Raw genomic sequence first — 24,899 nt, forward strand, 5'->3', positions numbered from 1 at the left:
TTAAAGTGAAAATACATGTATACTACTTCAATAGTGTTATCTTTTATCAGCTGTTTCATGCCATGTACACATATAAAGATATCTGTACAATGCACCTGACATATCATGAAAAAAAGTGTGTACTATCTTGTGATTTATATTCTTAAAGTTCCTTTGAAGAACAGGAACAGTAGCTAACAATCAAGACAATACTGATCCATGACAGGGACAAACCGCAGACTTTAAAGCTACAGTCTCACAGGATGACAGTTTTGACTTTTCTGTTATTTGTTTACTCAGAATGAGCTGCTTTTGGCATAAATGCTTTTGATTAAATCTTCTAAGACAACTCACAAAAGAACAAATCTCAATTGTTTGGAAAATTGCCGAAAAACTTCCAGACATTTACGCAAAAATCGGCTTATTCAAAGACAAAAAAGTTGTCCAAACGGTAAATCTGCGAGAGTGCAGCTTTAAAGAAAAGATAATGAAATTAAAAATGCAAAATTCACCACTACATTTGGAATGGGTAGTCATTGTCTAGATCTGAAAAAAGTGAATTAAGTTACAACTATTAAAACCGCATTGCTTAACAAGGTGTGTCATACTTTTGTTTAAAATTACTCACCATTCATTAATGCATTAACATTCTAAGCCATCAAAATCACTGACTATACTGTATCATTGATTTTTTTGCTTAGAAAACATTATTTGTTTCAGTCAAAAATAATTTCAGTTCTTTGTGGAATATTGTATGCACATAGCTTAAAATCTTAATGATTTAGAATGGGCGGAGTGAGCTTACCAACCAAGCCCTTCTTAATCATTAAGATTTTTATTCAGGTCATCTTAATGACTAAATACAACCTCATTGGCTGACACATTGTCAACGCAAAATCGGACACAGGGAGTGTGTATCGGATGATTGGCAATAGACAGACACCCGCAAAGGTTAAAGTTCTTAATGATTAATGATTCTTAATGAATGCATATCTGCAATGTCGTTGGCTGAGAATATAGGTTGTATTTTAATGCATGATAAAGATTGCATTTGACAACAAGCATCATAGGTCCAAAGATATTTTGACGGACAAGGAAGAGTTAAAACTTGTTAATCATTTAACTGGAGGCGGCTAATCTATCATTGATAAGAGATAGGTGGCTATTTCTGTCCTAATTAAAGCTTTTCTGGCTTTTTCAGTTTGAGGGTTAAGATCTGATAAACGTTTTCATAAAGATTATTTGGACATAAGTATTTAAATGTCATAAACTAACCACGGCCGGTATTCATAAACTATCTTAATTCATTTCTTATCTTATCTTAAGTCAATTTACTATAATTTATAATTTATATCTATAATTTTCATCGTTAAATTAAGAGAGAGAGAGCTTCGTCGTTGGCTCGAACTGGATGTTTAGGACTGATTTCTATATACTGAATGTAAGCATTCCTGCTTGGCTCGAATTATTCGAGGCTCGAGGTATTTTCGCGGGTCCATAGGAGCTCGAGCCAACGAGGTTCGACTGTATTATGAAATAATTAAATAATATGATAAGTGAGATTCTAAACTTAAGACAATGGCTTAAGTTAAGAAATTACTTAAAGCTGCACTCTCACAGATTGAACGTTTTGACAACTTTTTATTTTTTTGTCTTGGAACGAGCCAACTTATGCGGAAATGCATGTAAACCAGTGATATAAGACTGCTGACAAAAAATAAATCGCAGATTTTTTATATTCAAGTTCAAAAATTGGTGTTTTATGCATTATTCTTAAACCGTTAGTAACGCCTTTAGTCATAAAAGATTAATTTTCGAACAGAAATATGAAAATTGCGATGTGATCTGTTGTCAGCAGTCTCTTATCACTGGTTTGCAGATATGTACGCAAAAATTTCTCATTCCAAGACAACATTTGAAAAAGTTGTAAAAACGGTAAATCTGTGAAAGTGCAGCTTTAAGATATTTTATGAATATTGGCATGGAAAGCTACGAAATGTATCCAGGGAAACGTTTCAATAAAAGGATTTTAATTTCAAATAGCTTAAATCTGTATAATTAAAGTCACAAATGGCAATATATTGATTGTTTTTTGTTCTTTTTCAACTTCGTGTTCATTTTCAATGTTGGCCCTCTGGTTATGAAATAATAAAAGAAAGTTCTGGTGAGTTTCTGAATGTCGTAAGTTAACAGGAGTAAGAATACAACCAACATATTAAGCAAAAGAAGTTTCACTTAGGCAATCATTAAGTACTATGCTTGATCATTAAGAACTCCACCTTTCGCGGTTGGTTAAAGGTCCGCCTACTGTCACTCATCAGATACACACTCCCTGCGTCAGATTTTGCGTTGCCAATATATCCATCAATGCGGTTGTATTCTAAGTCAGTTAGATGACCTGAAGTAATTTCTTAATGATTAAGAAAGGGACCATTCGCTACGCTCACTCTGCCCAATTTTAAGCATTAAGAATTTACTTCATGTTTATGTCATCTAAGTATTACACAGACCAATCTTCTATTATATAGGACAGCAAGAGCAGTAACTCTGTTGGCAGATTTATCTGCCCTTGGATTAAGATTTGCATCACGATTATTTAAGTGACACTCTTATTCAAAATGAATTCATACACATGTATGACAAACATCAGTTTTGACTTACTAGCTAGTAACTAGTTACTAAATAATGCATTTATGGAAAATATTAAAAACTGATAACTAGACTGTTTTCATGTATTTAATAGCCTAAAGCGCAATAAATATTAAATGATTGGTGAATGCTAAAAGATTTACTGTGGTCTACTATAGTCTGATAATTAAAGGCAGAAATACCGTGTTTTATACTCATTTCTTTCAAATTTAACTCCGTATCCTTCATAAGAACCATTGTTTTCGACATTAATTCATCCTTTTTTGAATATTAAAACAATATTATTATTATTTGTGGTAAATCTTATTTGGGAGTTAAAGTGCGTCTTTAACAGTAAGTTAACAAAGAAGTTATACAAAAGAAACAAATTGCTTTAAACGTGGGAATTTCTTCCTTAATTTACAATACTTATTCATTTAGATAAGTAAACTGGCTGACGTGCATAGACATAATGCTGTTTTGATATTTTTTAGCTTTGTAAAGGGTAAATGTATAAAAATAAATTCTAAAAATGTTCTAGATACTTGGTCTGGATAGTTATTATTTTGATCAAATTTCAGCGGGCGTAAACCTTACCCCGTGTTATCAGCCTGCTCGCTAATGGCATGCATATGATATTGATTTAAGTCGACGCGATAGGGTATAGTTTGAAGCAGGAAGTGAAGAAGTTTGGAAGGCGATTTTGTTATATAATATCAAATTGAAACACGTGAACATTTTGGAATTAATTTATCGATAGATTAAATGCAGCATTTATGTTCTCTTAGATCTAAGTCCAAGAACCGCCAATCAAGGTATTTCAATTCGGTAAAAAATAAGACCAATGTAAATAGTGAATTTAAATGAAAGAAGAAAATGAAAATTCAAAACAAACGTGTTGATTCAAGTAACAAAACTATGATGTGGGTGGATTTAAAACATACAATGCACTTAACCTATGGCAACGTCCAATGATGACAACAAAAATGGCATCGAAAATCAAGAGAAGGAACTCTTACACAAATGAGTCAAAGACAATAAATGACCTTTTAAGAGAGGGACAGGAGTTACCGGTGATTGTGACCGCATGCAGCACGGATTACGAGGTACCCGATCAGGCTGACCTTCCGGACGATACTGAAATTCTATTGGATTACGTCAATCATGTGCAGTTCGCCCAAATCCGCGTGCTACCGTTCCAAGACGAAAATAGCGTCCGCGAGGAGAAGGGAGCTGAATATGTGAAAATCAGACGACGGTTGGAAGCGCTTGAGTTTCTGATTCCTGTCTTGTATCCTGGGAAACTGCGTTACGTAAACAGGCCGGGCCACAGAACAAGGTTTTCATCCATACAAGAGGTAAGATTCTAGTCACGTTGTTTAAGCAGCTCTTGCTTGGTATTGTTGCTCAATTAGACTCTTGGTGGACTAGGACCATACACCAAGTCATAATCAAAGCATTGAAAGTACTGAGAGACTGGACCAATGGTAAATAAGGTGTCGAGACTGATTTTATGAAGCAAAAAAAATGAAGAGGTGAAATTAACATCATCTAAAATTACGTCAATACTGATCATGACCTATGTGTTATAACTGTTGATGTATGTTATGTGCACGCAATGTAGATTTAATGTAAGAAATGTGTGATAGTGTATAAAATCGTTATGAAAGATCTTGTAAAGACGATTGGTCTGTGAATTCTGCAAACAATAAGTGATATTCATTAACAATCTGTCAATTGATGTACCAAGCTATAAGCTGTGAATTATAAATGACAAGAAAGCAATAATATAGTTTGGACAAAGATGTTGCAATATGTATTGACCTACAAATAGTCTATACATCAGCCACTCGTACAAACTTGCAACCAAGCTATCGATCGTTATGCACCCTTCAATCTGCATAGCGCAGATTGTTAGTTCATATCACCTGCATATCACAATCACATCTCCAATGATTTACGTCATTAAATCAGTCTCTTCAACCACTATACTATTCCCCCGGTCTTTTAGCACTTTCAATGCTCTGATATCTGGATATTAACCGCGAATATGTAGACAGAACTGAGTCGGCACTGACTTCATCCATTACGGAACATGTCAATATCAACAACATTTTCTGGCGATTTCTAGCCTATTTACGCCTTAATGCAATGCAATATTGTTAAATAAAGTTTCCTCTCATTTTTAAGATTAAGAGGTATATTCCGTTAAACTCAATAACCAAGAGCATGTGTGCACATTCCTTTGTCACACTTCGAAACTTTGGCAGAGTTTTTATTACAAAATTCAACTAAGACAGTTGCGAGTTAGCAACATCAAATGAAATTATATAGATACCATATGTTATTTAATGAACCTCTTAATTTCTTTCAACACCCACTTTACCATCCCCCAGCCTTCCAGCTCTCTCAATGCTTTGGTTTCAGAAGAACAGTCAAGTAAACCCGTTACTTTTGTAACAAAACACTTTTGAATAGTCCTCATACATAAATACACCCTCAACTAGCTGACACTTTAAAAAAAAACAAAACAGTTTGGTAACAAAGTAAATGCATTGTCACACTCAAGGCGCGCAGATCCGAACAAGGTTTGATCAACCATATCTACCCGCCGTTAAAGGGGTACAGTCAAACTCAACACGGATTAAATCATGAACCTGGAGCATGTTCATGGTTTGAACGTTAAACACGAGAGCAGGTTACTCAATGACCTGGACCCAATTTCTCGAAACTTCTTAAGCTTAACAGGCTTAAGTAACTTATTTCAATAAGCCGAAATACATACTTAAAATCGATTTTGATAAATAAAAAATGGTTGATTGTGATTATCATAAAGATATTTCCTAAATAAGGTCTAAAAACTCTTGAAGGAGTAAATACAACGCATATTATAGAAAACAAAAATAATGAGCTTAGCTTAATCCTGTTATAATGAACTTAAGAAGTTTCGAGAAATTGGGGCCAGGAGCTATACTCTGTACATTGCAGCCAGTCCATTCTTACAAAATCACCTTTTCATCAACAATTTAATAATTTGAAGTTTTCAAACACAATAATATATACATTTATTTACACATCAATTCAGTATGGTATACTAGCAATGATACTACCATAACAAAGTTACACAAAGGTTTCAAAGTAGTAAGCGAAAGGTTTTAGTCTTCTGATATTTCATTTTTGATCAATGGTCTTTGAAGATTGCAAAGGGCTGAAGGCACCCTTCTTTTCTTGTCCAACAGATTTTATGTTCGGTAAAAACTAAGCACTTTAATTGCTCTTTCAACATGAATGTGCATGCACTGAACCAATGTGCATTGGCTGAATTGTCTCAGAGCTGACAACATCCACGGCGGGGAATCCACGTGACCAAATGGTAGGTTTCAGTGCAAGATGGCGTCACCAAAACGCTCGACTCGAGCCGAAAATCAAGGCAATACATATAATTATAAAACTTTCTTTATTTTTTAACATAGCTTATCATATGCCCACCTACCTAGTGTGTATTAGCATATCCATGTTTTCCTTGAAACTTTAACCGTTCTCGAGAACACTTCTGCAATGATTCCAAAATGTACGAAATCCGACTGGTAGGTTACAGTTACATTTATCATTTTGGCTCGGATTTAGCAGAAAATGAGGTTGTAATTTGGGAAAATCGCATAAAACACTTAAGTTTTGTTTAAACATAACAGGCACATGCATTTGGCAACGAATATTTTAATGATTTTAAAAGATATGAGAACGAAAAGAAAATGATAGGTTGCAGCTCCGATTTTTGAAGAGATAGGTTGCAGTTCCATATAAAGGTTGTCGTCTGGACTGCAAATTATGTAATGTGATTGTATCACTGATATTGTATACAAGCATGGAGGAATTGAAATTTGACAAACTGTTTTTATTTTTATGAATTAAAGATATAATATATAAATAAATGTTAAACATCCTGATATTATATACACGTCGTGTATATAATATCAGGATGTTTAACATTTTTATTTATTTACTGCCGATATATTATTATGTGAATTATTATGGATACAACTTTTCTACCACCTCAGTTAAGTACATCCAATAATTTAACCATGCTAGATATTCTTATCTTGCCCACGGGCAAGGATAAAATGCCCGTATGGAACTCCTTTTTAATGGTCACCACATTGTAATTATCTCCCTTGTTGAAGACTGTCGTCTGTAGCATCATGGAAACCTTGTCTTGTGGCAATATTTAGAATGCTAGTTAATTATTTCTCGCTTCGAATGTCACCATAAAACAGTTTTCACGCACCATTCAAGAAGTAATAGTTCACTCTCCTTAGAACTATTTAAAGACCGATTTTACTATTGATTTAATCTGAATCACTGCGCGCATATCCATGGCAACCACGAATTATCTCATATTCATACGCAATTATTTTCACTATGCACAAAAGAGTTCCAGCAAAAAACTCATTTTTACTTAATTATTTTAACTGAGGTGGGAGAAAAAGCATCTACCATAGCCACTCGCGGATGAAAGGGTAAACCTCGTTTCCACAAAACACCCTACGCTCGGGTCGGAATGAACCTATCTTACACTCTCGGCCATGGAAGAAACTTATAATCTTTATCCTGATCAAGTGTTAAAGATTTCTTTAGTTGAAGTTTACTTTAGGTTAACACAAGGTTTAATAAATAAAAAATACCAATCACTTGGTTGGTATTTGTTCATTTAAACAAAGGTGGTCTCAATTGGTCCGAAGTTGTTCAACACGGCGCATTAATCGAAAGCTAACTCTTCAATATCTTACATCATATTTTTTCTAGTACTGATATTAAGTCAGGTAATGCATGTTCATGACACGGAAGGATTATAACAGCGACGAATGTAGTTTTATAATTAAACAATGGAGGAATAAGCTAGGTTTGAACCACATCATCCTGCGATTAAACAATATTTTTACATATAAAATGCATGTTGACATTGAAAACCAGTCGAGTTTAATTCGTTGATCTTGTTCAAACGCAAGCAACAAAGTTAAACGTTATACTTAACTAAAATGACAAACATTGCCTATCATGAGTTCTGCTTACATGAACTGGTGACCAAATATGTATTACATGTAATATGTAAGGAGCGATTTAAAAGTTCAAACGTAAATGGGTAATAAATATATATAGCTTTATTTCCCCCATTTTCTGGAGATGTACATGGTATATGGTAATGCATACATAAGCATGAATATTTACAAACACAATACAAATTTGATAGTACATAGTAATGAAAGAAAGTCACAGTAACATAAATTGCGACAAGTTTGTTTTATACGCATTAAGTTGGTCTCGTTTATAATTTATAATCTGCATACAAGTCTGATCTTACAAACGATTAAGAACAATGATAATGCATCGGCTAAAATCAATAGACTGTTTCCTATTAATTTAAGCAATATTTCTTCGAAAGCGAAATAGAAATAGCTGTTTAAGGATTAGCTCATTTTGTCGAGTGGCATTGTCATTGGTGAAGTGCTCTCATCTAAATGCGTCTTAGTTTAACACATCATTGTATAATTTAGCACAGTTCATAAGGAAGTCCGGGTATAATTGTACATCGAGTACCTTTATCAAATGTTCGTCGATTTTGCCAAGTGTGTATATAATGAAGGACTGTCTCGATATCGTACTAAGTAAGTCATACATCGGTCCACTCAAACTTTTAATCGCCACCAGGAATAAAAGTCGCGAATAGCTATTGTTTTTTGAGCAACACTCGAACATCAAGTGCTCGAGCTCATGGCTGCATTGTCGATGGCATAAACGGCAATCGGCTGGTCTGGGGGACGTTGGCAGCAAAGACATGCTAGCAGCTTCATTAGGGAGAGGTTCTCGGGACGAGCTCTCGCGACGGACCACACACTTGATAGGCACAGATGCGGATGGATCTGTTTAAACAGATCAAAGTCAGAGCTTGTGTCCATTCTCGCTTTCCATGCATTCACTTCGTGGTTGTAGACAGCTGTTTTGCAGACACCTTTCCAGATGTACTTGTTTGGGAATGACACTTTGACTAGGTTCAATATATAATATTATAACACACACACACACACACATATATATATATATATATATATATATATATATATATATATATATATATATATATATATATATATTAAATCTAAAATATCAAATGTAAGAACGGCATAAGCATAACATGAACTTTTTATTATGATATTTACAGTGAAAATGGATATATTTGTCGTGTTTTTTTTTGGTTATGAGAATGGCACATGAGTCTTTTCCGATGATCTTTGTTGGAAGCTGTTTCGACAAATTTCATCTAGCCTTTCCCAACGTACACCTAAAGTTTCCCTTTGTGTTACATTTCTGTCTTGGGTGCTGTCGCTTTCTTTCTGCGTGAGGCCAGTCTTGACCTCACCTTGTGATCAAACGAATGCTCACTGAACACTTCTTTTGTTTTGTTGTATCGCTGCCATTTTTTTGGTTGGCTGTTTAGATATCCTGCATTAATTTCGTTTAGGTTGATCAAGGAAAAGACTCTCTTATTCGTGTCATTGGTCTAAAAGATAAAAATGCATTCCATATGATATATCGAAAATTGCAAAACATCGATTGACACGTCATACAATAAAAGTATACTGGTGTGCAGATTTTATCACAGATAATGGTTTAACAATTCAACTCTAAACGTGTAATATATCAATTTGTCACAGAAAACAAATCATTAATGATGGTAACCTTATAAATTTGTAAGCAGAAAAATCAAAAGTATAAAAACAGCAGTCTCGATGTGATCTTCAATAATTTTATAATTTTAGATGATGTTATAACTATGTAAAAAGAACATGGTATAGAAAAATATTAGTTGAGTTTTATGGGAACCTATATGTTTGGCTTGAACACTAAAACTAAGTCAAATATCTGCAATCCAGACGGCAACCTAAATATGGAACTGCAACCTATCTCTTCAAAAATCAGAGCTGCAACCTATCATTTTCTTTTCGTTCTCATATCTTTTAAAATCATTAAAATATTCGTTGCCAAATGCATGTGCCTGTTATGTTTAAACAAAACTTAAGTGTTTTATGCGATTTTCCCAAATTATAACCTCATTTTCTGCTAAATCCGAGCCAAATGATAAATGGAACTGTAACCTACCAGTCGGATTTCGTACATTTTGGAATCATTGCAGAAGTGTTCTCGAGAACGGTTAAAGTTTCAAGGAAAACATGGATATGCTAATATAAACTAGGTAGGTGGGCATATGATAGGCTATGTTAAAAATTAAAGAAACTATTATAATTATATGTATTGCCTTGATTTTCGGCTCGAGTCGAGCGTTTTGGTGACGCCATCTTGCACTGAAACCTACCATTTGGTCACGTGGATTCCCCGCCGTGAACATCCGGAACTCCTCGGCCATTTTTATCGAAAACAACCTAGGATGTATTTGGACGGTTTACATACTCAAAATGCGGGACGTTTAAGTCCGCTGCAAGTAGATCGCTTAGTAATTTTATTTAGCAATTAAACAATATGACTTAACATTTGGGAATCTTAATTATGTTTGCAATAAAACACTTCATTGGCAATCAATTTAAACTTAGATCAATAAATGCAACTCTAAAACACTATATTTGATAAATGATATAATTCAAAATTTAACAAACTACTTCCGGCATACAACATGTACTTCCGAGGTTGTTTTCGATTAAAATGTTATTCAACCTTTCATGAAAGCAAACTTAAACAAAAAAGGCACCTGCCAACTGCATTTAAAACTTCCAATGTCATGAAAATGATAAAGGTTTGACCTACCGTGAGTCATTGCGGACGTTTTAAATTGTGACAAGGTCCTTTAACTTGATCAATATAACTGGTCCATAAACAATTTTATCAGACCAAATTTAAAGGACGGATTGCTAGGTCAGAAACGGAAAGGCTAATGCTAGGCTATGGATCTTTAGCTGTTAACTTTCCTTAAGTGTCAAAATAATGAATATTATTTTTTTTATTTCTGAAAACTGACTCGACAATTTGTCAACAGCAAAACATATCAAATATACAGGTAGTTCAAAACTGTTGTGTAAATTAAGTATTATTAAAAAAACAGCTCTGTCAAACAAAAGGGCACAGTTGGATTTAGTAAAAAGAGAGAGGGTATGAGGGCGCTCAAGGGCAGCAGCCTGACTGAAAAAAATGATCCCGACGTAAGAATCTGTAGCCATTGCGGCTACTCTGCCAGGAATTTACCTAGACGCGAGTATCGATATTTTCTTAAAGTCTACCGGACTTCTTGATATTTCATTTGTTTGTCTAAGGTCTGATGGTATTTCGCAATGACTGACACTTATCAATATAGACAGTATTTTGCCATATACGAGTACTCTCAACTGTAATAAAACAACATTTAACCAAATGAAGTAAGCACTTGTCAATGTAACCATTAACATTGAGAAGTTCGAACCGGTGTTAAACCTGGGATCCAAATCAGATAAAGCACTTTCAAGCTGAATTCTGGAGTAGAATGGCAAATATTGATTCTAGGGTTATCCTCCTCAGCAAGCGTGTTTTTGTGTAGATATTTGTGTGTACCCCATGTCAAACTCGAGAGCTGATTCTCCTTGCATGGTTGTCTATCCGCGAAACGTCTAAAACAAAGCTGAAGTAATAAATTAAAATAAGACTTATATCTGTTTTGTTTTTTAAACCTGACTGGGCCGAGAGTAGCGTTTGTCAGATTGTTTGAAAAGAAATTAGAACACTTTGTGAACACTCGTTCGAGAGCAGTGTGCGGCATTTTTCAGTTTTTTTCAGGTTTTTAAAGATTTTTTCATTAAAAAAGGTATTGATGGATCTACTTTTTGTACATGTAGTTAATTAGGGGTCAATGTCGTTTGACTGTTTATTATTAAATTTTGTGACGTCATGAAGTTTACTCCGAATATGAGCGTCATATTGAACAATCAATAAGCCTAAATTGATTGAAAGTGGTACTCTTATTCAAAATCAATACATACACACGTATATAGCAAACATACATTTTGAGTGATAAACCTTGAACTACTTCCTTAAAAATGCATTTATGGAAAATATGTATTACTGATTACAAGACTGTAACCGTGTATTTAATAGCTGAAAACGCAAAAATATTAAATGATTGGTGAGTGCTAAAATATTTATTGTGATCTTCTATCGTCTCATAAGGTATTAATACCGTGTTTTCTGCACACCTCTTTCAAATTAAACTCGGTATCCTCATAAAAAACCGTATTGTTTTACATTTATTCATCTTTTTTGATATATTACACAATTATATTAATTATGGTAAATTTTTTTGGGAGTAAGAGTGCATCTTAAGCTTAGTGAGAAGCAGTACAGGACATGGAAACAATGGAATTCAAAAGACGCAATTAATGATTTGTCACAAATTGACTTTACTTGTTTCTGCATCCTATAATTACCCATTGTTTCATTCTGCTATCTTCGTAGTCATAATTATTGAATGTCGTGGTTGATTTTGGCGACATCCGAGTTCAAGAGAGATCATAAGGCGGAACTTAGCAGCCAATATGTACCTTTGTATGTAAACAAGATATGTTGAACGATTTTATCGGTATATTTGTTGAACGATGGACGTCACGGATGTCAAACCAAACTATGTCAGATCTTGTATATATATATTTTTTTTTTCATTTTTTTTATTGCATAAAACAAATAACATCCAGTCATCGTTTGGCATTCTCGAATGAATACATTTGTTGTTGTATAAGTCCGTTTCTTTCCTTTTACTTGCACAAACTATTACATAAATTTCAATTTAAAAAAAAACACAACAAAACCTTTTCACTTTTATTAGCTGCTGTTTCTAATGTATTTGGTTTTATCTGTTTTGAGGTATCTATTTTAACGTAAACGCAAACACTTTTTGGCTGCTGTATGTAATGTTTTTGGTGTCCTTTGTTTTGACGTATGTATTTCACCGTAAACGCTAACACTTATTGGTTGATAACTTGCCACAATGGGGTTGGTGATTACGACTTCAGTTTCGAAAAAAAATCAATTTCAAAGACATTCACAGGCAATTCATTGCTTATTCACACTAATAGTCCATTTCAATATTGATTATCAAGTGCCTTTATGATCATACAAATTACAAAGAGATAAATCTCATGACAGCTCAATAATAAAGTCGTTGCAAAAAACTGCAGTCTCCATTTCTTTTCGTGCAATATCCTTCGCCAAAATAATGACTCATGCACATTTCAAGCTTTTCACTTCCAAAATGTGACGGAGTTTTCATTTAATTACAGAATTCGATTCTTGACAGATGTAGTGAATGTTAACTACATCAAATGGAATTTTATAGCTTCCACATGTTTATTAACTGAGCATTTCTTGGAATAACAAGCCAATAATTATCATACCTTAAACCACTGATTTTACTGATTAACGATCATTCGATTTCGATTTTTAAACTTTTTCCGGACACTTGTGGTCATACCTATTGACCGGGGGTTTCCCTCAGTCTAAAACACTTGATCAAAATTTACACTACAGACAGTCGGATTTCCTTGGCCATTTTCCATCGAAAACAACATCGGATGTATATGGACGGTTTATAATGTCCTTAATCTTTATATTTAACTACGCTGCAAGTAAATCGCGTAGTAATTTCATTTTAGCAGTTAAACATACAAATGTAATGGCGTTTTTCTTGGACTTATTATGCAATAATTTACTTCAATGACAATCAATTTAAACTTAGATAATCAAAATACACGTTAAAACTCTGCAAATAATTTTCACTATTAATTAAGGAATGAATGGGGTATATATGATTGATGATGTCAATATCGGGGTATGGACGCAATTGGGCTGGTCAAAGCGTGTAGAGTCCGAAGGAGTCCGCGTACTTCAACGACATCAAGCCCGCATTTCATTACTTATATTTACTCTAATAGTTCATTATTTCATTCAATAATTGTTAAAAAAATACTAAATTTCATTTAAAAAAACTTTCAGTAAACTTTTCCTACCAATTCTGTTAATAGAACGACTCGAATGTAACCTGAAGCATTTTTTTTCAAATGACGGCACAATAACGTGGGACAAGATCAACCACTTGAAATCACCTGCAAACGTAAAATTCAGTTATGACAACTATACACTTAAAATTTAAAAAATTAACATTTTCTAAATTGTTGATTTATATTTTACGGGTCCTTCTGACACAATACAAACAATAACAAGATAAATATTTTTCATGTATATTGTTATGCAATGAATTGTGATCCAAACATATCCGGAGATCATGCGTTCATCGATTGATGAACGCAATTGCCGAAAGGTAGTTCATTTAAGGAATGGAAGTTAGGTGTAAATATAAGTGTATGAACTACTTCTACAGATTTACCGGCATACAACCGACGTTATTTTCGATGGAAAACGGTCGATGAGTTCCGAATGAACTTCTAACGTATCCCTCTATAGGCAATGGCCGTTGTTTATATGTTTGTCAGGTGGTACTGATACAAGGCTTATTGGTTATACACCAGTCAATTATAACCATGGCCCGCCCAGGTCAGTGGTATACCGGTGATAACCGGGGAAATGGGCCGTGTTTTTAACTTCCAGGTGGCCCCGCAGTGCCGAGTGATTGCAGTGGTTTTGTTTCCTCGCCGAAAATAGGGAGGAACGGGCCAAACCTAAGACGCCCCTGGGTTGCGGGGCTATTTGCAGATATTTTACCAGCAGTTTGTTCCCGCAGGCCGGAGAATTTACCGGAGGTTGGCTGGACCGAAGGTCAAAGTCCCGCTTTTCCCCGGACCTGGGGTGGGGGCGTGGTTATATTGACTGGTGCATTACTTTCTTTTATTGATCACCTTTTATTCTTTCATTGATCTGCCTTGTATGCCTTAATTGATCTACAGTGTAGATCTTTATTGATCTGCCTTGTATGCCTTTAACGATCTACCGTGTAGATCTTAATTGATCTGCAGTGTAGACCTCTATTGATCTACCGTGTAGGCCTTTATTGATCTACCTTGTAGACCTTTATTGATATACCTTGTAGACCTTCATTGATTTACCTTGTAGACCTCTATTGATCTACTTTGTAGACCTTTTTGATATACCTTGTTGACCTTCATTGATCTACCTTGTAGACCTCTCTTGATCTACCTTGTAGACCTTTATTAATCTTCCTTGTAGACCTGTATTGGTCTAGTGTGTAGGCCTTTAGTGATTTAGCGTGTAGACCTTTAATAATCTACCTTCTAGACCTTTATTGATCTACCGTGTAGATCTTTATTGATCTACCGTGTATACCTTTATTGATCTACCGTGTAGACCTTTATTGATATTACTTATATGCCTTTTTGATCTACCGTGTAGACCTTCATTGATCTACCGTGTAGACCGTTATTGATCTACCGTGTATACCTTTATTGATCTACCGTGTAGACCTTTATTGATATTACTTATATGCCTTAATTGATCTTTCGTGTAGACCTTTATTGATCTACCGTGTATACCTTTATTGATCTACCGTGTAGACCTTTATTGATCTACCGTGTAGACCTTTATTGATCAACCGTGTAGACCTTTATTGATATTACTTATATGCCTTAATTTATCTTTCGTGTAGACCTTTATTGATCTACCGTGTAGACATTTATTGATCTACCGTGTATACCTTTATTGATATTACTTATATGCCTTAATTGATCTTTCGTGTAGACCTTTATTGATCTACCGTGTATACCTTTATTGATCTCCCGTGTAGACCTTTTTTGATCTACCGTGTAGACCTTTATTGATCTACCGTGTAGACCTTTATTGATATCACTTATATGCCTTAATAAATCTTTCGTGTAGACCTTTATTGATCAACCGTGTAGACTTTTATTGATCTACCGTGTATACCTTTATTGATCTACCGTGTAGACCTTTATTGATATTACTTATATGCCTTAATTGATCTTTCGTGTAGACCTTTATTGATCTACCGTGTAGACCTTTATTGATCTACCGTGTAGACCTTTATTGATCTACCGTGTAGACCTTTATTGATATTACTTATATGCCTTAATTGATCTTTCGTGTAGACCTTTATTGATCTTTCGTGTAGACCTTTATTGATCTACCGTGTATACCTTTATTGATATTACTTATATGCCTTAATTGATCTTTCGTGTAGACCTTTATTGATTTTCCGTGTAGACCTTTATTGATCAACCGTGTAGACCTTTATTGATCTACCATGTAGACCTTTATTGATCTACCGTGTATACCTTTATTGATATTTCTTATATGCCTTAATTGATCTTTCGTGTAGACCTTTATTGATCTACTCTGTAGACCTTTATTGATCTACAGTGAATACCCTTATTGATATTACTTATATGCCTTTATTGATCTACCGTGTAGATCTTTATTGACCTAAATCTAAGGCCTTTATTGATCTTTCGTGTAGACCTTTATTGATCTACAGTGAATACCCTTATTGATATTACTTATATGCCTTTATTGATCTACCGTGAAGATTTTTATTGACCTAACTCTAAGGCCTTTATTGATATATCTTGTAGACCTGTATTAATCTATCGTATAGACCTTTATTCATCTACCTGAAGACCTTTATTGAATTACCTTGAAATCTATTATTGATTTCACCTGATATATGCATGAATTGAAATCTGAAACATAGTTTAGGAATTAACTATACATACTTTTATGAGAATTACAAAAAAAGAACGATTTTAAATCCGTTTCGTATATGTTTTATTTAATTCATGTCATTTCTTGTCTGTTTATGCGTACATTAAAGCAGTAAATACGAAAACAGACAGTGAAACTGAATGTGTTTTTATTTACTGCATGTAAGTATTTGATACAAATTAGAATGGACTCATCGGCGTCGAGTGTCAGAGACGTTTCATTTTTACATTGAATATCACTATCACACTGTCCATCAAAAGAGCATTATGTTATTGTACTTACAGGTGATCGAAAGTTTCCCACGGCACGTGAACGTCGCTTCGAAAATGGCATCATGCGAGCCGTCTGGCGTCCACGGTACCGGCCCAAACGTTCCCGCTCTGACAATTCTCCATCCTAAACGTGTCTACACCGCCAGCTGCACAAAACTCAGATACCTCCAGTGCAACGACGGGGACCAAGAATTCCACTTCCGGGAAGACGAAATCGTCAACATGACGTCACTTCCTGATAACAATTTTTACACCCTTAGCGATTTGAAGACGGACGGGGCCCTCCCGGCCTGCGTTCAATTCACTGACGTCGGGCCAAATGAAATCGTTTTAGACTCCGACGAAGATGCTTGTCGTCTGCTTCAGATATTAGGGTGGCCAATAGAAGTGATAGGTTTCAGGTCCAAGGGTCTCGTCTGTGCGTATATGCCAGATGAAAACGAGATATGTAGATCGGTGGCTTTGATGCCTGAACATTTACTGGACACACAGCCTTTCCAATTCCATGCAGCTGCTAAAGAAATGGATGACCACGTCAAAAAGTATTTCAAAATGTACAAAGACAATTACTGGTTGAGGAGAAGTATGTACGCCTTTGAAGCAACAGGGCTTGCAAGTGAAAGATTTACTTGGCTACGACGGCCAAGCGATTATCTGCATGTGACATCAGGTACCGCACTTGATATTAAAGGCCAATACACTTTTTAAGGAAAAATAGGAAATAATGATAAAATAAAAGCTAATGAGCCGGTGTAATGAACAAAATGACCCCGATAGAACAATGATCCTCCGGGTGTGAAAAAGGCATCCACAAGTAGAAAAGATAGCCCCTCCTCACACGTAGAATATTGATCCCTATTCTAGGATTAACATGTTACTTACTATGCTAATAATAATTTCAGCCTTCATTAACACTATACCTGCTTTAAGATGATACCACCATCCAAACGGTACAGTTCGAGATTTTAGGCCAAGGTCAAGGTTACTTAGGGGCGGTCCAGGTCTTGACATAAGAATGGGCATAACTAAGGGGCACAACCTTTGACAGTCGTCCCTCCTCAGAACGGAAATCGAAACAGATTAAAATGTAGGCAGGGGGATTTGAGGATACTTGTACAAGTACTTGACCGACATGGTGCATTGTGGTGTTATTTCATTACTTTTTACCCTAGAGAGGGGAGGGGAGGAGAGGGAAATGGGGAGCGCCTGCTGCGCACCCCTCAGTGTAACTGTTACTAAAATAGAGAAAATACAACTTGTAACGGTATATGCTTAGAAACGTAGAAAATATTTGTAATCATACTTTATAGTTAGTAAAGGTGAGGTTGAGTTGTATCTGGATGGATTTGCACAATCATGGTGGAGACCACTGATTGTATTAACTTGTATAAACTGATAACCAAACCTTGGCAGAATGTCCTGTTTGTTTGCTTGAAAACCTCGTTTCACAGCAATGCGGAATGTTTTTTCTTACTAGTTGTAATTTACTTTTCAGATCCAAACGATAAGCCTCCACCGCTGGTTCCAAGTATGTAAATGTAGTTTTGCATTCTTGATTTAAAACTCGTTTCTTCTGTAGTGTTTCTTTGTCATGAGGCCATATTGGCAAGGATGTTTGCTACTGCTTCTTCAATGGAATATTGAAAATATAGAGGACTAGAAAGCAAAAAAAGATTGTTTTATTCTATATCAAGTTTATTTTCCATATATCATTCTACATTCAGATAGCAAACCTCTCACAAAAGATAAAAACACACTGAAGCAGTAATTTCTCATTTTGAAAGATTACTGATCGCTTTTCGTCATATATTTATTTGAAAGCCGATACAATTTACAGCAATTATTTGAGATGGACTTAAAGATAAATGCCTAGCGATGTTTATATAACGGCCAGGCAAAAAGAGGCAGTTAAAAGGATATGTGAGCGATAGGGAGCCTGAACAGTACTTTTAGAAAAACCTAAAACATATTTTTTTACTCCGACACTTAAAGCATAGCAGGTCTGACCGTCTGTAGTGAGGTCTGACCGCCTGTAGTGATGTCCGACCGCCTGTAGTGAGGTCCGACCGCCTGTAGTGAGGTCCGACCGCCTGTAGTGATGTCCGACCGCCTGTAGTGAGGTATGACCGCCTGAAGTGAGGTCTGGCCGCCTGTAGTGATATCCGACCGCCTGTAGTGAGTTCGGACCGCCTGTAGTGAGGTCTGACCACCTGTAGAGATGTCTGACCGCCTGTAGTGATGTCTGACCGCCTGTAGTGATATATGGCCGCCTGTATAGGGGTCGGATTGCTTGTAGTGGTGTCTGGCCGCCTGTAGTGAGGTTTGACCGCATGTAGTGAGGTATGACCGCCTGTAGTGAGGTTTGACCGCCTGAAGTGAGGTTTGACCGCCTGTCCTGATGTCTGGCCGCCTGTGCTGATGTCTGGCTGCCTGTATAGGGGTCGGATCGCTTGAAGTGGTGGCTGATCGCCTGTAGTGAGGTTTGACCGCCTGTAGTGAGGTATGACCGCCTGTAGTAAGGTTTGGCCGTTTGTATTAAGGCCTGAAGTTATATCTGACCACATGTAGTAAGGTCCGACCGCCTGTATTGATATCTGACCACCTGTAGTGATGTCTGAGCGCCTGAATTGATGTCTGAGCACCTGTAGTGATGTCTGAGCACCTGAATTGATGTCTGAGCACCTGTAGTGATGTCTGACCACCGGTAGTGATGTCTTAGCGCCTGTTGTGAGGAATGACCACCGATAGTGATGTCTGACCGTCTGTAGACAGATTTGACCATCTGTATGTATTTCTGACCGCCGGTAGTGAGATTTTACCGTCTGTATTGATGTCTGACCGCCGGTAGTGAGATTTGACCGTCTGTAATGATGTCTGAACGCCGGTAGTGAGATTTGACCGTTTGTAGTGATGTCTGACCGTTTGTAGTGAGATTTGACCGTTTGTAATGATGTCTGACCGTATGTAGTGAGATTTGACAGTCTGTAATGATATCTGACCGCCGGTAGTGAGATTTGACCGTCTGTAATGATGTCTGACCGCCGGTAGTGTGATTTGACCGTTTGTAGTGATGTCTGACCGTCTGTAGAGAGATTTGACCGTCTGTATTGATTTCTGACCGCCAGTTGTGAACTTTGACCGTCTGTAATAAAGTCTGTCCGCCGGTAGTAAGGTATGGCCGTCAGTAGTGAGGTCTGTCCGCTGGAAGTGAAGTATGACCACCAGTAGTGAAGTCTGACCGCCGGTAGTAAGGTCTTACCGCCAGTAGTGAGGTCCGTCTGCCGGCAGTGAGGTATGACCGTCAGTAGTGGTGTCTGATCGCCTGTAGTAAGGTATGACAGCCGGCAGTAAAGTATGACTGCTAGCTTAATGCCTCTAAGCCAATAGGCCTACTGTCTTATCATATATTTCTTTAGCTAAAGTTGGTGTCCCGTGTGTAATTCAAACCAATAACTTTCGGGATGAAAATGACTTACTTCTATCATTTAGCAATCTCATTTAATTTATAAAATAAAATAAAAATTGTTCCCCGGATTTCAATGTGTTTCAATTGTAATCATTAAAGGACGACAACCGGTGAAACCTGAAATTTCCAAGCCACAAGTGGCCCAGGTGAAACCGGAAAGGTCCAAGCCACAAGTGGCCCAGGTGAAACCGGAAAGGTCCAAGCCACAAGTGGCCCAGGTGAAACCGGAAAGGTCCAAGCCACAAGTGGCCAAGGTGAAACCGGAAAGGTCCAAGCCACAAGTGGCCCAGGTGAAACCGGAAATTTCCAAGCCACCGACGACACGAGTAAAGCCGGTGACAAACGTAAGGGAAACCAGGCGACAGGTCTCATTTTCGTTGGAACCTGACGTATCGGTGTACGACATCAAACTCCCAATCAAGGTTAGTGTCTTTACAAAAGTTGTGGTTCAATTTTCATTCCTTTGAGAAAAGTTTTAAATTTTTGCCTGTTATTAGACTAGTTGTATCTAATATACATTCTGTAAAAATACATTCAGTTCCTCTAAAGTCGAACCTCGTTGGATCGAACTCCCAGGGATCGGTGAATAACTCGAGCCTCGAAAATCGACCCAAGCGGAAATGCTTACCTTCAGTATAAATAAATCGGTCATTTACATCCGAGTCAACTGGGATTTCGACCCAAGCGAGTTCGAACAAACGGGGTTTGTCTGTATATTTAAATACACGTTCACGAATACATCACTTTCATCTGTTACATTTGAGATATGTGGGCAGCAAGTATGATATTTAATGAATCGTTATAAATAGAATCTTTTTGATATTAAAATCAGCTTAATTTTTAAATTCATAGCTCGCTATATGGTGTTGAATTTGTGAAGTTAACACTTGAAAAATATTTCAATAAAAATGAATTGAAGCTTAACTTAAATGACATTTAGTTTGTTACCTATTATAGAAAGAAGAAGACCGAATAAACATTGTCAGAAAGAGCAAACTGGGTTTTAAAAAATTGCATTTAGAGCTGCTCGAAATGTTCAGCACAAAAGATAAAAAAGAAAACCCATATGGAAAAAGGGTGAAGTTAAAACCAAGTCAACGGTCGAAGGATAAACCCCACTTAGAAACAGTCATTATCACGAACAATTCCGACAAGAACACTTACGGCAATGCCGCTGCTGCCCCCTCTAGTCCAGTATCTCCAAAGTCACCAGGAATTCATCCAATGGCATCGAGGTCCTTACCCCCGTTGCCAGAGCAACCAAAACCTCCAACGGAAGCGAAGGTTAATCAGTCTTCAGTTGACTTGGCCTTACGGCCGCCGAGTCAAAGTAATGAGGGTAGAATAATTTACACACAAAGTGACGATGGCGCCGAAGATGTTGAAGAAGACACCGACAGAATATATGACGAAGCAGAAGATGAACAGCATGATTATCTTGAACCATTAACGCTCGAAGATTTGAAGAAAATTTCCCGCCCAAACCAAAGTTCGCAAGATTTCTATACCTACTCTGTAAAGGAAGTGATTGAATGTTTTAATCTGTGTTTTCCGGACAAACCATGTCTTGGAACGTTCTGTGCAGAACAGAGATTGGATGGTAGTTTCTTCAAAAGATACGAGGACCCATCTATGGTGTTTGAAACCCTTGAACTTAGTTTCATTGATAAGACTAAACTGAAGGTTATTATACACGATGGTTGGCGTCCAAAACTTTGAATGTACAATGATTGTTAATTCACAACTCAAAATAGCTTTGCAGATTTCAGTAATACACCAACCAATTGTAACCACGGCCCCTCCAGGTCCGGGGAATAGCGGGGACTTTGACTTTCGGTCCAGCCAAGCCGGGGTAAAACTCCCGCCCTGCGGGGACGAACTGATTGTTAAATCCCCGCCCCGGGAAGGTAAAAACACGGCCCATTTCCCCAGCTATCCCCGGTATACCCCTGGACCTTTGGGGGCCGTGGTTACAATTGACTGGTGCATAATGACGAAAATACATTTGTATTATTGATCGTTTTGTTGTTCGACTTTGTCCAGAATATAATGGCGGTATGTGAATTGCGTCGTCAGGCATTAAACTTTTATACAAGAAAGTCCGAATAGCTCAAAAGCATAAGATAATTTCTTTTTTCATACATCGCATGCCTTACAGGGGCTCGACACTAGATGGTCCAAATTGGCAAATACATTATTTCCACATAACAAGCCTAAAACTGTCAATACAAGCTTGTATGTGGCCGAAAATACATCATTTTACAAGATCAAAATATTATTTTGTCGTTGAATTTACCCGTTAAAAATAGCGTATGATGGTTTCCCAGTTGATAGTGTGTATATTTCGCATGCGAAAATCACATGATTAGTTAATATATAAATATACAGCCGCTATTGTTAGAATAACTGGATTTTACGTAGGCGACTAACCCAGTATATTGTGAATTGGAAAAAAATACGCAAAAACTGCGAAAGATACATGTGTCGTGTGCAAATTGATACATCAGTAAGTAGGATTTAATGCGTTTTGCACAACGATATCAATTTTATGTAAGTTATTGATAATTGTCTTCTTTTCTTGCAAATGTATCATCTGGTGTGTAGTCCCTTTAAAATGCATATAATTTTATTAGGCGATTTCCATAAGGACAATTCAACAGGTAGTGGCATTGATTCAAATCAATACTGTTTCATTGATCTTCAAGTGAACTTGTTATATCAATAATAAGTATAGTGCGTTAAAGCTTATCATGGGATATAGAATATGTATGCAGTTTACTTCTAATCAATTTAAAGGTTGTGTTTTTACTCATTTCTCATCCAATGGAACGGCCAGGCGACTTTAATCATTTTGAAAACCTTTGACGAAAACGACCGCCAAAATATCATTTAATAATTTTATATATTTTTTTGCTTTACGTATTATTTGAATAGGCTGGCCGGCTATAATGGTTTAGTAGAGCAAAATAAACAATAACCATATTACTTAACGATACACTCAAGGGATTCAACATACACTGAAAATAATGACTTACTTACTATTCAGACTTTTCTTACAAATGACATTAGACATTCCTTATGTTCGACACATATGGTTGACGTTTAAAGCTGCACTCTCACAGATTGAACGTTTTGACATTTTTTTTTATTTTGTCTGGAAACGAGCAACTGCGAAAATGCATGTAGACCAGTCATATAAGACTGCTGACAAAAAATAGTCACATACTTTTCTTACTTCAGAAAATGGTGTTTTATGCACTTTTCTTAAACCGTTAGTAACGCTTTAAGCCATTACACATTAGTTTTCGAACTGAAATATGAAAATCTGCGATCTAACATTTTGTCAGCAGTCTTTTATAACTGGTTTGCACATATTTACGCACAAATTGGCTCATTCCAAGATAAAATATAAAAGGGTTGTAAAAAAACCTCTCAATCTGTGAGAGTGCAGCTTTAAATATCAACAATTTAATATAATTGTTTGTGCTAAGATATTTCACTGTTTTTAGTTGCAAACATTTGAATATTGAAGGACCATTTTGAGAAAAATATCCTTTTTTAAAATTTGGTCTTCTTTCACTTTGAACCCAGGGAACCGTTTAAACATCCCGATATTGTTTGAAAGGAGTACGCTTGTGAATCGTATCAAGTTTGTGTGTTAAATGTGGTAATTCATTTCATTTGGTTGTGAACATGAGAACGTGTGATCATTATCAAAGTAAATATGAGCTTAAACACAGAAAGCAAATAGTCTAGGTCATATCATAAAAAAAATTGTTCACGTTATGATTCAGTTGGATTTTCTGGTGCTTTCCCTTTTATTTTTTTGTTTACGTAACTCTGTTTGAATATAGAACGTAACTGTTGTGTACTTTTTGTAACGACTGTGATGGTTGGCCGGAAGATTGTTGGTGACGAGCGTGTATGATTCCACTAGAAACTTTTAGCTTTACTATAAATTCCGAAAAGAAGAAAAACTACCACTTCCTAAATGTGTTGTGAGCTACGATTTACGACTCAATTATTAATGTTTTTTGATGGTCGAGCTTCTATTTACGATACAGGTCAAGGACTTCTTGATGTATTTTAAATTGTCAATATACAAGAGGGACCGTTCTAGATCTTTTATATTTTCAAAATACTAATTTATGAAATGATTACCCTTATATTTATGGAACAGCCATTTAATTTACATTTTTTTTGAAAAAGTGGAACTATTTGCCTATTTTTTTCTATTTTATTTTCATGTTCTTGTTGTTTTATTAAATTATTATTTAATTGAAATAAATCATAAATTCATGTCATCCCTGCTTATTTCAATCACGTGTTACAATGTTTAAACTTATGTTTACCCTCATTTGAATTATGATAAAAAAGTCGTACTTGAACCTTTTCAGTCATGTATTTGATGTCTTGCATCAAAATATGTCTTGTATCTCAGATATCACAAGAGATTACAAACACTTCTATCTCATGTCACTTATATTTAAACATTAAGTCGTGACGGCGTCAATGCTTCCAATGGGCGTGGGCAGAACAATCTCTTAGAAACGGGGGGGGGGGGGGGGGGGGTTGGGGGGGGGGGCGATTCAGGTCGTTCAAAATTAGTTTTCATGTTATTATGAACATAGTCCTGAAGTACTTAATGCCTTCTTTTTATTAAATCTAACTGAAACGTTTTAGAACGCACTGCCATTATTATAACAACAGAGCTAGTCAAGAATATCATGAAGAAGATCAGTACTTACATATTATCATTTGGCATACAGTGCAACCGAACCAAGGTGAGGCCGTGATCGGTTTCACCGGGGCTGACCACCCTTTCTTCTTCACTC

General features: G+C 36.3%; 1 protein-coding gene across 1 annotated transcript; it reads left to right on the forward strand.

Annotated features, from left to right (window-relative positions):
- The first annotated feature begins 3,183 nt into the window (after window positions 1-3,183).
- On the forward strand, window positions 3,184-24,363 carry LOC128213575 (uncharacterized). Its single transcript, XM_052919442.1, has 5 exons — window positions 3,184-3,965; window positions 16,611-17,268; window positions 18,094-18,126; window positions 20,164-20,486; window positions 21,022-24,363. The coding sequence occupies exons 1-5, from the start codon at window positions 3,579-3,581 to the stop codon at window positions 21,781-21,783; spliced, it is 2,163 nt and encodes a 720-aa protein (XP_052775402.1). The 5' UTR covers window positions 3,184-3,578; the 3' UTR covers window positions 21,784-24,363.
- The last annotated feature ends 536 nt before the right edge of the window (window positions 24,364-24,899 follow it).

Source organism: Mya arenaria, chromosome 13 (genome assembly GCF_026914265.1).
Source record: "Mya arenaria isolate MELC-2E11 chromosome 13, ASM2691426v1".
In the NCBI taxonomy this organism is placed as follows: Eukaryota; Metazoa; Mollusca; class Bivalvia; order Myida; family Myidae; genus Mya; species Mya arenaria.

Bases quoted from the DNA above. Each gene is read 5' to 3' on its own strand.
- LOC128213575 (XM_052919442.1), top strand. From the start codon at position 3,579: ATGATGACAACAAAAATGGCATCGAAAATCAAGAGAAGGAACTCTTAC. The intron at 18,127-20,163 runs GTATGTAAATGT...TAATCATTAAAG, and splicing joins GCCTCCACCGCTGGTTCCAA to GACGACAACCGGTGAAACCT. The intron at 20,487-21,021 runs GTTAGTGTCTTT...TACCTATTATAG, and splicing joins ACATCAAACTCCCAATCAAG to AAAGAAGAAGACCGAATAAA.